The 15,761-nt window shown below is 43.8% G+C and overlaps 1 protein-coding gene across 1 annotated transcript in view; it reads left to right on the forward strand.

The window, feature by feature from the left end:
* Window positions 1–15,761, forward strand: part of CD38 (CD38 molecule) — a 47,102-nt gene that overhangs the window by 13,121 nt on the left and 18,220 nt on the right. The window contains 2 exon segments of the mRNA NM_001243883.1: window positions 13,871–14,000; window positions 15,257–15,392. Of these exon segments, the coding sequence (NP_001230812.1) occupies window positions 13,871–14,000; window positions 15,257–15,392 (266 nt within the window).

Raw genomic sequence — 15,761 nt, forward strand, 5'->3', positions numbered from 1 at the left:
CCCTTTGAAAAAAATATATATATAGAGAGAGAAGAAAACAAAATCACTTAACCCTCCAAGAAAAATTCTGAACAGGTGGGGAATACCACATTTGTTTTTAAGGAAAGAGATTCACCAAAGGAAGCTATCTGCTTAAATGGATAGCCTCAGCTAAGGAGTTTCAGAGACATAATGCAAATTTCTTCTAAAACGTGGCATTTTAAAAGTTGCTAAGCCTTCCTAATCAATTACACATGTTCAAGTGCAAATATGTGTATTTGCGCAGACAGAGAAGCTCAGAGCACCAGTTGGGAGTGTCTATATATTAAAACTTACTATGTTACATATTTAGTGTGTATTTCCTTTTTCTTTTACACTTTAAATGAAAGGTGTGTTCTGAATAAGAAAAAAAAATGCTAAGCTTGGCTCTCCACTTCCTACTTGATTTATCAAATATGATACAGCCACACAGCAGAAAGCTATGTACAGTTTTGGTCTTGGGATGTTTCGAAGCCACGAGTACAGCTTGATTTGAAGGGATATGAACAATTCCCCCAACGCATTTACTTGGCTATAATCCATATTTGCCTTGCTATAGTTCGCATGGTTCTTCGTTCTTATTATGACAACCAAGCAAATGGTATAAAGTCATTTCTGTCCTTGGCACATCATAGTTGCAATATTGTGAAATTTTGGAGTTCCCACTGACGTGCAGTCGGTTAATGATCTGGCTTATCTCTGTGGAGGTGTGGGTTCGATCCTGGAGCTGGCTGGCCCAGTGGGTTAAGGATCCAGCATTGCTGCAGCTGTGGCGTAAGTTGCAGCTCTGGCTCAGATTCGATCCTAGGCTTGAGAACTTCCATATGCCACGGGGGTGGCTGGAAAAAAAAAATTGTGAAATTCCATAAAAATTGCTTCCTTCATTATCTAGGAGTTTCTAGAGTAAACATTTATTTATAAATTAACTTGTCTGGAGCCATGTCAGAGTTGGCAGTAATTCAATCTCCTTGGGAGTTCTTTAAGAATAAAGAAAACATGCAGTTGAGAGGGGGAGAGATTAAAACTACAAGCAATGTCTGAGACTTAGAGCAAGGGCCGTTGATCACATTTCGGGGATCTGATTTCATGCTTTAATACTTCTTAATAAAAATTTTAAAAGGTGCTTGGGAGAAAGTTCCCTGGTGGAGCAGTAGATTAAGGATCCAGGGTTGCCACAGCTGTGGCACAGGTTGCAACTGTGGCCCAGGTTCGACCCCTGGCCCGGGAACTAATATAAGCTGTGGGGCGCCACCATAAAAAAAAGAGAAAGAAAACCAAGGCTATGAACATATCAATTCACTGCTAAAACTTGTCCTTTTTATATTTGATAGGTCTAGTTTTCTTCATTCTTCCTGCTCAAGGGACTTTCTTTTCCTTCTTCAGTACTCCTTATTCTTTTTTTGTTTTGTTTTGTTTTGTTGCTTTTTAGGGCCTCACACGGGGCACATGGAGGTTCCCAGGCCAGGGGTTGAATCCGAGCTGTAGCTGCTGGCCTACACCACAGCCACAACAATGCAGGATCCCAGCCACATCTGCTACCTACACGCCAGCTCATGACAACACTGGATCTTTAACCCACTGAGCGAGGCCAGGGATTGAACCCGAGTCCTCATGGATGCTAGTCAGATTCATTAGCCACTGAGCCACGACGGGAGCTCCCAGTACTCCTTATTCTCCAGTCTATATCTCCTCTCAATTATTTTCTTTTTAAAAATCAAACCTATCAGATTATGAAAATGCTAAATGCTCTGAAATATCCTTGGAACAATGTTGCAAATGTCCTTTTACTCATCATGCAGAATTAGCAGACAATGAAACTTTTATCATATTTGCTTTGGATCTTTTTTTCCTAGTTTTTATAGAAATAACATATTACAGATAAAAATCAAAATACCACTCCCCTCAGTTTTCATGTTTTTATGCTCAGAGGCAAATATAACTTATTTCATCTGTATGTTTCTAGAAATGTTCTCTGAATGGATGTGTATATTCATGTATTCTTTTTTTTTTTTTTTTTTTTTTTTTTTGCTTTTCAGGGCTGCACTCTTCTTTTTTCTCCTGCCCTCTTTCTTCTTCCCTTTTTTTTTTTTTTGTCTTTTTAGGGCTGCACCCATAGCACATGGAGGTTCCCAGGCTAGGGGTCGAATCGGAGCTACAGCTTCTGGCCTCCACCACAGCCACAGCAACACCAGATCTGAGCCACATCTGTGATCTACACCACAGCTCATGGCAACACTGGATCGAACCCGAAACTTCATGGTTGCTAGTTGGATTGGTTCCTGCTGTACCACACACACATCCTCTTTCCTCTGTCTCTTTTTTCCCACTTAACCAGGTATCTTGATTTTCAATATAGTTCTATCTCATTGCAATAGGATCCCACTTTATAGATTTACCATAGTCTAGACATGCTTTGATGGACATTTAGTTTTTTTTTTGATCTTTTGCAATATACTGCAGGCAATGTTGCAATAAAATTCTTGGGTGTGCCTAAGACAGAATCATAGAAGCAGAATCACTAAGTCAAAAAATATGCTATTTAAGCATAGCCAAATTTCTCTTTATGAGGCAGTTCTCTTTGTCAGGCCATAAGCATTTCTTTCCTCGTATGTTCACTACACAAGGTGTTTTCAGGCATTCTAATTTTTGTCAAACTGAAAAGGAGAGATGCTGCTGCATTTTAATTTGTATTTGTATTTATTCTGTGTTTTTGCCCTGTAGAATAAACTCTGCTTTCTCTACTTAACAATATGCTTTGGTGATTTTAATTACATCATTTTAGAGATGTGTCCATGTGGATATATGAGCACTTGTTCATTCATTTTTTTCTTTTTTCTTTTTAGGGCCACACCTGCGACATACGGAAGTTCCCAGGCTTGGGGTCGAATCCGAGCTACAGTTCCCAACCTATACCACAGCCATAGCAATGCAGGATCCAAGCTGAGTCCGTGACCTACACTACAGCTCTTGGCAATGCCGGATCCTTAACCCACTGAGTGGGGGCAGGGGTTGAACGTGTATCCTCGTGGATCCTAGTTGGGTTCATTAACCATTGAGCCACGAAGGGAACTCCCACTAGTTCATTAATTTTAATGGGTGTATAATATTCTACTGAATGATCATATTCTATGTTTACTTATTATTATTTTTTAATGTATAGCTATTTATTTAATTTCAGATGCCTGTGTTGATGGTGCAGTTTCTCAGGGAAGCCCCCAAACCGTGATTGCATTTCAAAGCTTTTGACAGTTGGGGTAGATCGAATAATTCCCAGTGATATATTATATAGTTAGTAAAAATCATTCCATTTATAAAAACCAGTGCACACCCACCCAGTAAACAATAGAAGTGTCCTCTTCCACTTTTTTTTTTTTTTGTCTTTTGTCTTTTTTTGTTGTTGTTGTTGCTATTTCTTGGGCCGCTCCCGTGGCATATGGAGGTTCCCAGGCTAGGGGTCTAATCGGAGCTGTAGCCACCGGCCTACGCCAGAGCCACAGCAACACGGGATCCAAGCCGCGTCTGCAACCTACACCACAGCTCACGGCAACGCTGGATCCTTAACCCACTGAGCAAGGGCAGGGACCGAACCCGCAACCTCATGGTTCCTAGTCGGATTCATTAACCACTGCACCACGACGGGAACTCCCTCTTCCACTTTTATCTCAAAGCCTTAGTGGAACTCAGGTTGCGGAATTCTGGAAAACACCCAGCTTTTTTGAAGACATAGTGTGTTGATACTCACGGAGAGTGGTCTGATATTTGGGTCATTAACCTGCTCTGCCGCCTGTGCCCCAATGTCCTTTGTAGATACTGGGGATCCTATGCTTATTAACAGATTTCCTTATTCTTAGGTTTTGCTGACATGAACAATGCTAAAACATACATGTCTTCTTATGCATATGATTTTTTTCTAAGATTTAGTTAGAGGGAGAACTGCTAAGTCATAGAGCGTGCCATCTTCACCTTTCTTAGGTGTGTGACTTTGCTCAGGCTGGCATAACAAAGTACCACAGACTGGCGGCTTAAACAATAGAAATGGATTGTCTCACAGTTCTGGAGGTCAGAAATTTGAAATTAAGGTGTCCGAGGGCTGATGCTTTCTGAGGGCGGTGAGAAGCTTCTGTTCCATGCCTCTCCCAGGTTCTAAAAGCCTCAGGCATCCTTGCCTAGCAGGTGTTCTCCCTATGTCTTCACATTTTCTTCCTTTTGTGTGCATCTGTCTCTAGGTCCAGATGTCCCCTTTTTCTAAGGACCCTGGTCCTATGGGCTTAAGAGCCACCCTCATCCTCATCCTAACTTGATCATCGGCAAAGATCCCATTCCTAAAAAAGATCCCATCCTAAGGGAGTGAGACTTTGGGGACGCAATTTAGCCCACGCCGGTGGGTGGACCAATTAAGGCGCTTTTGGCCGCAAGTAAAAGAATACTCACCGGAAGGTGGTTTAAAACAAGAGATTTTTGTAGACACATGTAATAAGACACCTCGGAAGGGGGGGTGGTCCTTGGGGAGGTTCAGCAACTCACTCGCTGATGGCCTAGGATCTTTCACTTTTCCATGTCCCTGGGGTGACCTTTATCTTTGGGCTCCTTTTTTTAATTTCATTTTTTAATTCAATTTTTTAAATTTAAAAACATTTATGCAATTTAAAAGGTTACTTTCCATTTCCAAGTGTTTACAAAATATTGACTGCATTCCCTGTGTCGTATAATAATACATCCTTGAGCTTCTCTTCCAAGCTGTCCTTGAGCTTCTTGTCACAAGATGATTGCTGCTGCTCCAGCCATTACATCCTCATAGAATGATATCTGGGAACAGAGAGCAGGAGGATGGGCAAGAGGACCCTCCTCATGTGTCTCTTCATCAGGGAACAACATTTAAAAAAAATTTTTTTTTTGCTTTTTAGGGCTGCACCTGTGGCATATGGAAGTTCCCAAGCTGAGGGGGGGGGTGGAATCAGAGTACAGCTGCCAGCCTACACCACAGCCACAGCAACACTGGATCCTTAACCCACTGGGTGAGGCCAGGGATGGAACCTGCATCCTCATGGATCCTAGTCTAGTTCTTTAACTGCTGAGCCTCGAAGGGAACTCTCAGGGAATAAGAAGCCCTCCCTCAGCTACCTCCGTGCTTTCCCTTGAATGTCATTAGCCGGAATTGGGTCACTTGACTCCCCAAACTGTAAAGGAGGCTGGCGAAGTGAGTATTTGGTATTTGGAATCTCTCTGATAGGAAACATGCTTTGCCAATAGGGAATTAAGGGGGAGGTGTATCTATGTAGCTTGGGAAGCAATGATATCTGCCACGTAACATATGGCCACACCGATCTCCAGATTTGTGGTATCAATTTCCTTTCACAGAAGCAGCGTGAATTTCCTTGTTCTGGTACCTCCTCACTGTCACTTGGAATTGTCAAACAGTTTTGCCTGTCTCTTTGTGGGCTTAATCTTTCCCTGATTACAAACACAACTGATCATTTTTTAAATGCATATATGGGTCCTTCTGATTTCTTCTGTGAAATGCCTCTTTGTCTTTTGCCTTTTTTTTTTTTGTATTAAATTGCCTCTCTTCTTTACACACTTAGGATTCTAACTTTTTTGTCAGTTGTGTGAATTACAAATATATTCTCCCAGTAGGTGGTTTGACTGTTTTCCTTTTCTTCTTCTTTTCTTTTTTTTTTTTTGGACTGCATCCATGGCATGTGAAAGTTCCAGGGCCAGGGATCAAACTGGAGCTACTGCAGTGACAGCAGGTTCTTAACCCCGCATGCCGCCGGGAAACTCCTTGGCTCTTGACTTTATTTAGTGGGTCCCTTGTTTTACTGAAGATTTTAATATGATCATATTTATCTTTTATGGTTGTGGCGTTTGTATCTTGAAATTAAGTGTTTTACCTATTTGGAATGTATCTTTGTGTGTGGTGTTAAGGTAGGAACCTAATTTCACTTTTTTTCCTACGGATGGATAGTCAGTTGTGTGAGTACTAATTATCAAATCATCTATCCTATATCAAGGGCTTTGTAGTGTCACTTCTGTAGCATATCAGGTTTACTAGTTCATTTCTGGGCTCTAACCTGGTTTATGGTCTGTTTATACCATTTCCACATTGTCTAAATAACTGATGTCCTAACACCCAATAATGTGTCTCTACTTCCTGTTATATCAGTTTACTTTTTTAAAACATCTATGTAAACAGAGTCATAGACTATGTGCTCTTTTTGTCTTTGGCCTCTTTCATGGTTTTGGCAGGATGTTTTTGTAATTCACCCACGTTTTTGTGTATGTTAATAGTTTCTTCCCTGGGAGTTCCCACTGTGGCTCAGCGGTAATGAACCTGACTAGTATCCATGAGGATGCAGGTTCAATCCCTGGCCTTACTCAGTGGGTTAAGGATCCAGCACTGCCACGAGCTGTGGTATAGGTCGCAGATGTGGCTCGGATCCTGTGGTGCTGTTGCTGTGGCTGTGGCATAGGTTGGCAGCTGCAGCTCCAGCTCAACCCCTAGCCTGGGAATTTCCATATGCTTCAGGTGTAGCCCTAAAAAGATGAAAAAAAAAAAGTAGTTTCTTCCTTTTTATTGCTGAGTAGTAGTCCATAGTGTGTATATATCCCAATTTGTCCATCCATTTGTTTTGCATTCACTTTTTTTTTTGTATTCATTTTTTGAACATTATGAGTAAATAAATCCTCTACGGAGTTTAATATATAAGTTACTGTGTGGACATGTGGTTTCGTTTTTCTTGGGTAAATGTCTAGAAGCTGAGCCATGTGGTTTGGCTATTTAAGAAACTGGTAAACTGTTTTACAAGGTAATTGTATGGTTTTGATGTTCACCATTGGCGTATGAATATTCTAGGTGTTACGCATCCTTATTAAACTTCTTACTGTCAGGCTTTTACATGTTAGCCCTTCTGGTGGGTTTGCAGTTGTGTGGTAATGATGGTTTTGAATTGCTTTTCCCTCGTGACTAATAATGTTGAACATTGTCTCATGGTCTTATTGAAGTATGTAGTCAAATCTTTTGCCAATCTGCAGAAAAAATTAGGTAAGTTTTTGTTCTCACTGAGTTGTAGGCGGTTTATGTATTCTGCAGAAAAGTCCTTGGTCAGATGTATCCTGAAACTTCTTTCACTTGGTGACTCGCCTTTTCATGTTCTTTTAAAGTGCAAAGTTTGTCTAGATCACCAAGCTTTTCAGTGGTTTTGTTTTTTGGTTTTTGGGGTTTTTAAAAATACTTTTTAAGGCTGCACCCACGGCATGTGGCAGCTCCCAGGCTAGGGGTCTAATCGGAGCTATGGCTGGCAGCCTACACCACAGTCACAGCAACATGGGATCCGAGCCGCATCTGCGACCTACACCGCAGCTCACGGCAACACCGGATCCTTAACCCACTGAGTGAGGCCAGGGAACGAACCCATGTCCTCATGGATCCTAGTCCGGTTCATTACCACTGAGCCACAATAGGAACTCCAATTTGCGTAGGTCTGGAGGTCACATAATCTAAGTCCTCCAGATTTTTTCCTTTGCTTGTTTCGGCTGGCTTGTATTTTCACATAAATTTAAGGATCAACTTTTCAGTATTTTTAACAAAGCATGCTGGAATTCTGTGATTTAATAAACATATAAATACATCTTAGTGATAGTTACCATATTAACACTGAGCCTTTCAACCATGAATATGGGAAATCTTTCTATTTTCTCAGGCATTTAAAAATGTCTCTCACCAATATTTTGTTTTCAGAGTACAAGACTTACATATATTTTGTTAAATTTCTGCCTCGACATTTCTTATTTTTGCATTCCTGTAGTTTTAAGCCATTTATCAAAGTAGGAGATATGTATATATACATATATTATACATATATATGATATATAGATGTAGATATGTGTGTATGTGTTTACATAGACACACATATATGTACATATAGACGCATATATCCTACTTTGATATAATACATGGTATATAACTTTAATATGTAGTATGTAATATATAGTATTTAGAGGAATATATAGTATATATATATTTTAAATGTTTTCTAATTGTTGCAGGTGTATAGGAATGTTTTAAGTTTTGAATGTTGGTATTACATCCACAAACTTTAGAAACAAGCTTGATGTGTTTGAGAAAAGGGAAAAAGGACACTGTTGGGTCCTAGTACGTAAAGGAGAACAATTTGAGGTCAAAAGTAACCGGGGATCGCATGGTCATCAAGGTACCAGTTTTTTGTTTGTTTATTTTTTATTTTTATTTTTATTTTATTTTATTTTTTTACTGCACCCACAGCATATGGAAGTTCCCGGGCCAGGGACTGAATCCAAGCCACAGCTGTGACCTGTGTCTTAGCTGTGGCAACACCAGATCCTGTAACCCACTGCAGCAGGCCTAGGATGGAACCTGCCCCTCTGCAGCAACCAGAGCTGCTGCATTTGGGTTTTTAACCCTCTGCACCACAGCAGGAACTCCAAAGGTATAGGTATTTAACAGAAGGAATTCCAAAACTCCCCACGCTTAACACAAGCTTACAATATCCCAGTGTGATCTATCTCCTTAACCACCACACAATCCACGTGTTTGTGCGGCTCTCCTATTTAGTGACTGTAGTGCCCTTTGGCCTGAGATCATTACAGGTCGTGGGCTGTGTGTGTGTTGTTAACTGCCCTGTCCTTAGAGTCTGCCTGATCCTTCCTGCCTGGCGTACAGCAAGCATTCGGTACTTATTGAACAAAAGAATGGAAATATAAAACAGATAATCTTTTTTAAATATATTATTAATATATTTTCAAGTTTATATCTATAGCATTTGGATATTAGAACAATGATAAATAGGTCTTAATGAGTACAAGAGTCTGATCTAAGGAATTGCAAGTGACTGTCACAGAATGCCTTTTTTCTTTATTTTTTTTTTCTGTCTTTTTAGGGCTGCACCTGCAGCATAGAGAGGTTCTCAGGCTAGGGGTCCAATCGGAGCTGTAGCTGCCAGCCTACGCCACAGCCACAGCAACGCCAGATCTGAGCCATGTCTGCGACCTACACCACAGCTCATGGCAACACTGGATCCTTGACCCTCTGAGTGTGGCCAGGGGTCGAACTCACATCCTCAAAGATACTATTCAGGTTCGCGTCTGCTGAGCCGCAATGGGAACTCCTCAACATTCAATTTATTTGCTCATCTAGTTTACATTATGGTTGCAGGAAACTTCCAATTCCTACAGATAATTAGTAAGAAACAGGCTTGCTTAATATTCTGGGAGAAGACATACTTAGTCTTGAAGTGGGATGAAAGGCGAGAATATGGAAGGATAAATTTAGGGATATTACTTTCTTAATGGTACACTTAGAAATATTTAAATAGAGGCAGTAGTCATTCCCCAACGTTTCCTCCAGATAAATTCACGAAATACGTTATCTGGTATAAAGACCAAAGTCACGAGAAATCAGTAACAGAAACATAGGCAAACACGGCTCCCTCCCTTTTAACGTTTGGAAGTTAAAATAGTTCTTGACCTGACTTCCTTGGGGGTAATTCAGATGCTTAGTTCTCAGTCTTCCTATTTGTTGGTCAATCAAGAGCATCTGACACAGTTGGCCACATCCTCCTGCTTAATAGACTTTCTCGGCATGGCTTCCAGGATGACCCATTCTTCTGCTTTCTGTCCTGCATTCCAGTCTGGTTGGCTTCTTCTTCCAGCCTCTTATGTTGGAGGTTCAATCCTTGGTTGTCTTTCCTTTGTCTTTCTTTCTTTCTTTCTGTGTGTGTGTGTGTGTGTCTTTTTGCCTTTTTTTAGGGCTGCTCCTGTGGCACATGGAGGTTCCCAGGCTAGGGGTCTAATAGAAGCTGTAAACCGCCGGCCTACACCAGAGCCACAGCAACACGGGATTTGAGCACAGCTCACGACAACACCGGATCCTTAACCCACTGAGCAAGGCCAGGGATCGAACCCGCAACCTCGTGGTTCCCTAACCACAGCACCACGACGGGAATTCCTGCTTTGTCTTTCAAATGCTGATCTCATGTAGTCTCATGAGTCCTCTGGACTCACATACTTACCCGTTCGTTTCACAGCTTCACTTGCGTGTCCGACGGACATTTAAAACTCAGGGTGCCCCAAACTGATCTCCTGATCAATACACCTCAACCCAAAGCCTTCTCCATCCCAGTTCATGGCAGCTCTATCCCTCCAGGGTCTCCAGCTTCAAACCTTGGAATTATCACTAACTAACTCTTGGTTTCTCTAACACCACAATCCTACCAGTTAGGAAATTGACAATGAAACCAGAATCTATCACTTCTCGCTGTCTCCACTGCTACTGCCCTGGTCCTAATCACGAGGGCACTGGTCTGGGTTACTGGTCTACCTTCCTCTGCCTTTTCCCCTCTTTCAGACCATATTCGACAAAGTCGCAGAAATCCTTTGGAACTTAAGTAGTGTCGTGTGCCTCCTCTGCTCAGCATCCCCTGTGGCTCCTCCATTCCCCCTCAGTGGAAGCTTATGAAGCTCTGTCCAGGCAATCAGCATTACCTTTCTGATCTCTCTTCTGTCCACTGTCCACCTCGCTCACTCTGGTCCAGGCATACTGGCTTCTCTACTGCTTCTTGAACATGTCAGGCACTAGGGCCACTGCGAAGGCTGTTCCTCCTGCCCAGAATTCTGTTCCCTGGGATCTTTATGGCTGAGTTCCTTGTTTCCTTCAATGCTTTGCTCAGATGTCATCTACTGTCATCTCTGCTCAACGCCGAGCACAGCCACCTCCTAGCCCATAACCTCTGGCTCCTTTAGCCTACCTGTTTTTCCCTTTTTCCATAGAATTTATAAATTTCTAGAATACTCTATAACTTACCTATTTATTATGCTGTTGTTTGTTTGTTTTTAGGGCTTCACTGTGGCATATGGAAGTTCCCAGGCTAGGAGTTGAATTGGAGCTGCAGCTGCCAGCCTACACCATAGCCCCAGCAACGTGGGATCCAGCCATGTCTGCGACCTATGTCACAGCTCAGGGCAACGCTGGATCCCTGACCCACTGAGCAAGGCCAGGGATCAAACCTGCATCCTCATGGATACTAATCGGACTTGGTTTCCCTGCGCTGCAATGGGAACTCCCATGATGTTTATTGTTTACTGTCAGTCTTGCTCTGGTAGAATATAAACTCCTACAGCACAGAGATTCTTGTCTATTTTGTCCACTGGTATATCTTACATGCTCATACATATACGTGGAACATAGTAGGTGCTCAATAATATTTGCCAGATTGATGATTTCTAAGCTTTCCTTCCGCCTGAAGAGTCTGATTTAAGACCTTACTTATAAAATCCTGATCGCCTCAGTGCAAATCCCCCTTTCCGCCACTAGGTGGCAGTCTTCACCTTCACTGCGGGCTCCCCGTAGCCTCAAATGTGAGCATTCACAGTTGAGTTAAGCTGCGTGTTTTCTTCGGTCCAAAACAAGCTGCCCGGCAGGACTCTACGGCAGGAAAATTCCGCAGACTGAGTGTAATTACCCCTCGGGATTCAACTGCTTTTAGGGAAGAAGACTTGGGATGTGAGTGCTTTCCTGGGGGAGCAACACATTATGAAAGTGACGTTGCTTTATTGCTGGGGACTTTTGCAGTGTAACTCACACGTGGGAAGGATGTAGGTTTAGAGAAAGGTGACAGGACAGAGTTGTGGCGCCTCAAGTAGGCTGACAACATACAACCTGGATTTAACCACCAAATATTATCTGTTTTTTTTAATTTTCACTTTAGCGTACAGCTTTAACCCTTTCTGCCCCATCCCATTTTACTCCATCCACTTACTATCCCTATGCTGGTCTTCAAAATTTCCTGTGACCTATAGGGAAATACAGACCCTCTGGGGTCCTCATTTCTGTTGGGACCCACTTCCTTCTGGGGATGGACAGGGCTGTGATCAATTTCCTGTGGGAGGCAGTATCGTTTAGCAGAAAGGGCAGAGTTTGGATGTAGCAGCTGTGCCGCTCGCAGATTGGTTTAGGGGCAAGTTCTTTTTTTTATTTTTCGTGGGTTTTTTTTGTCTTTTTAGGGTCATTCCTGGGGCAGATGGAGGTTCCCAGGCTAGGGGTCGAATCGGAGCTTTAGCTGCCGGCCTACACCACAGCCACAGCAAAGATCGCAACCACAGCAATGGGTTTGGGGGCAAGTTCCTGAGCTCTGAGCCTCTAGCTCTAAAGCAGGGGGCTGGTAGTGCCGCCCCTCCCCCATGGGGCTGGTGGGAGAGTTAAATTGGATGCGGGACAAGGTAAGCACCTAGCACGGTGCCTGGCACATGGTGAGTGCTCCATGGGGTTCTTACCCTCGCCTTCCTCCTTCAAGCATGACCCTCGTCTGACCCCCTGCCTCTGGGCCCTGGAGACAGTCCATCTGCGGTCGGAGGGAGGGAGAAGGAACGAGAAGTGCATGAGCAGGAGTGATGCATGGGGGCAGGTGAGGGGTCTCTTGGAAGGAGCAGAGTGGTGGGAAAGGGGATGACGTCCCAGTGACCTTGAATCCTGACATTTGTGCCCAGCCCGCATGCACCGAGCCTCCAGGTCACCGATTCAAGAGGTAAAGACAAAACTGCTATATCAGATCGAGAGTCCAGCTCAATACGGAAGAAAGGAAACTTGCTTATTAATAAATCACATCTTTCAGGAGTTCCTGTCGTGGCTCCGTGGGTTAAGAACCTGACCAGTATCCATGGGGATGCAGGTTCGATCCTTGGCCTCGCCCAGTGGTTTAAAGATCCAGCGTTGTGATGAGTAGGGTGTATGTCGCAGATGCGGCTTGGATTTGGTGTGGCTGTGGCGGTGGCGGTGGCGTAGCCTGGCAGCTGCAGCTGTGGTTTGACCCCTAGCCTGGGAACGTCCATATGCTGCAGGTTCAGCCCTAAAAAAGGGAAAAATACATAAACAAACGAATAAGGACATCACGTCTTTCAGAAGCTGCTCCTTAGCAGGTCAGGCATCATCGCTGATGCAGCGGGCTTCTTTCTACATGCCTCTCGGTTCTTCAGTGTCCCATTCAGACTGTGGGTTGCTGTTAATTCCCCCTGCCCCGCTGCTCCAAGCACCAACTCCACTTTAGCTGAACAAAGTGGGTTTATCACTCTTGGCTAGAAGCCTGAGCACTCGCCGGGAGGGATCCACGGAGGCAGGGGACAAAGGGAAAGGACTTGTAGGATTTGGGTCTGTTCTTTTTTGTTTTGTTCACTAGTTTGTATTTCTTAGGGTCCGTGTATCAGTGAGATCATATGGTTTTTGTCTTTTTCTGCCTGACATATTTCAGTGAGTATAAATGCCCTCCAAGTCCAACCATGTTGCTGCAAATGGCAACATTATTCTTTTTTGTGGCTGAATAGTATTCCATTGTGCATATCTGTATATCTGCTTCTGGATTAATTTTTCCGACCTGATTTCTCACGACCGCCCTCCTTTTCACTCACTTCCTCCAAATCAGCAAAATCTTTTCTGCCTCAGGGCCTTTGCACTTGCAGTGTCCTTGGGCAAGAACGAATTTCTTCTCAATGCTTGGTCTCAGGGAGCCCTCTCCTGACCACCCTCCCTAAAGGGGTCATTGCTTCAATAGTCCCCACTGGTTTCCTGCATTCTTATCATAATCCATACTTACCTTGTTAGCTTATTTGCTTATTTTCATACCGTCTATCTCTAAGCAGAGAGCGAGCCCCACAAGGGCAGGGGGACTCATAAATACCACTTTAGACACAGTGAGGCATCTGAACAGCTTTGCACACAGCGAATAACTTCGTAAATGAGATATGTGGGGGGTAATTCTACTCTAAGTATATGTTAGAAAATCTAATTATTCGTGAATAATTCAAATCATCATGTTTTATCTCACAGAGATAGAGACTGCCAGAAGATTAAGAAGGCATTCACAGATGCATTTATCTCTAAGGACCCCTGCAGTGCCAGAGAGGAAGACTACGACCTGCTGATGAAGCTGGGGCATCAGACTGTGCCGTGCGACAAGGTAAGTGTGTCAAGTTGTGGATTTAACCCTGAGGGTAAAAGCCAAAGGGAACATGATGGAAGATAGCATGAAAAAAAAAAAAAAGAATGTATATATGTGTATATATATGTGTGTATGTATGACTGGGTCACTTTGCTGTACAGAAGAAATTGAAGCAACATTGTAAATCAACTATACTTTATTTATTTATTTTTTAACAAAGCCAAAGGGAAGAGGTCATGGGACCAAATTTTTTTTCTCCCTGCCCCGGACATGCAGAAGTTCCCAGGCCAGGGATCGAACCTGTGCCACGGCAGCAACCTGAGCCATAGCAGTGCCGTCAGATCCTTAACTTGTTGTGCCACCAAGGAACTCCACGGGACGGAATTTTGACTGGAATGAGGGAAGAGGAATTTTGCAGGCATGGTGGGCAAGGAAGGAGCTTGTGGGGCCATTGGGAGACCAGGATGTCATCGGGATTTGGGGACACCTGGGGACGGGAGATAAGAGAGAGGATTGGGAGTTCCCGTCATGGCGCAGTGGTTAACGAATCCGACTAGGAACCATGAGGTTGTGGGTTCGGTCCCTGCCCTTGCTCAGTGGGTTAAGGATCCGGCATTGCTGTGGCTCTGCCGTAGGCTGGTGGCTACAGCTCCGATTCGACCCCTAGTCTGGGAACCTCCATATGCCGCGGGAGTGGCTCAAGAAATGGCAAAAAGACAAAAAAAAAAAAAAAAAAAAAAAAAAAGAAAGAGAGAGAGAGAGCATTGGGGATGAGAAAGGGGAAAGGAAAGTGGATCTCAAATCAGGCAAAACAAACCTAACACAAAACCCAACCCAACGCAGACAAAAATAACCCATTTATGTACCTGTCAAACTCTCCCTGCCCGCTCATGGTGATAATGGCAGCAGTGATGCCATCTGGCATTTGCCAAGTGCCTTGTTTGCTTACAAATGACTCTCTTAACCCTTATCCCCTTAGGTTTTCGCCACCAACCTGTGGAATAGGTCAGGTGTCAGTACCCCCATTTTGCCAGTGAGAAAACTGAGGCTTGGCAAGTTTAGGTGGTCCGTGGTGCTCAAGTATGATGGTCCTGAAAATGACCAGTTGAAATGTAAAGAGCCCACGATTCAGAGCCACAGAGGCCTGGGCTTCGATACCTCTTAGAGTAACGTGATTACTCTGTTTTCTGTGTTTTCTTTCATTCAAAAAGGTGCAGCTTTTTTTGGACTCAGCACATTGATCTCAGTGATAGACTGTGCTTATTCTTTCTTAGACAGTCTTTTGGAGCAAAACGAAGGAGCTGGCCCATCAGTACACGAAGACTCAGAAGGGGCTGTTCACCCTGGAGAACACGCTGCTGGGTTACATTGCAGACGACCTCAGCTGGTGCGGGAAAGTGGGCTCTTCTGGTGAGGCTCTGGGCCCCGTGGGGTCCCCTGGGGATGTGCAGGGTGCAGGAGCCCCCCCCCCAAGATCAGAGTGAAGGAGTCAGAGATATGCACCCCAATGTCATCTGTACCCTTAATGACAGCTCAGGCTAATGTGAAACAGCATCCTGTAGCCAACCCAGGTTTTCTAGAAAAACCAACCTCAGAGTTTGGGGCTATCATACCCCCTGATTCCCTCCGTTTTTGTTTTTGTTTTTTAAAGCTGCTCCCGAAGCATGTGGAAGTTCCCAGGCTAGAGGACCAATCAGAGCTGCAGCTGCTGGCCGAGGCCACAGCCACAGCAGCGCCAGATCCAAGCCACATCTGCAACCTATGCAGCCCACGGTGGGA

The sequence above is a fragment of the Sus scrofa genome, chromosome 8 (assembly GCF_000003025.6).
Source record: "Sus scrofa isolate TJ Tabasco breed Duroc chromosome 8, Sscrofa11.1, whole genome shotgun sequence".
NCBI classification, from domain to species: domain Eukaryota; kingdom Metazoa; phylum Chordata; class Mammalia; order Artiodactyla; family Suidae; genus Sus; species Sus scrofa.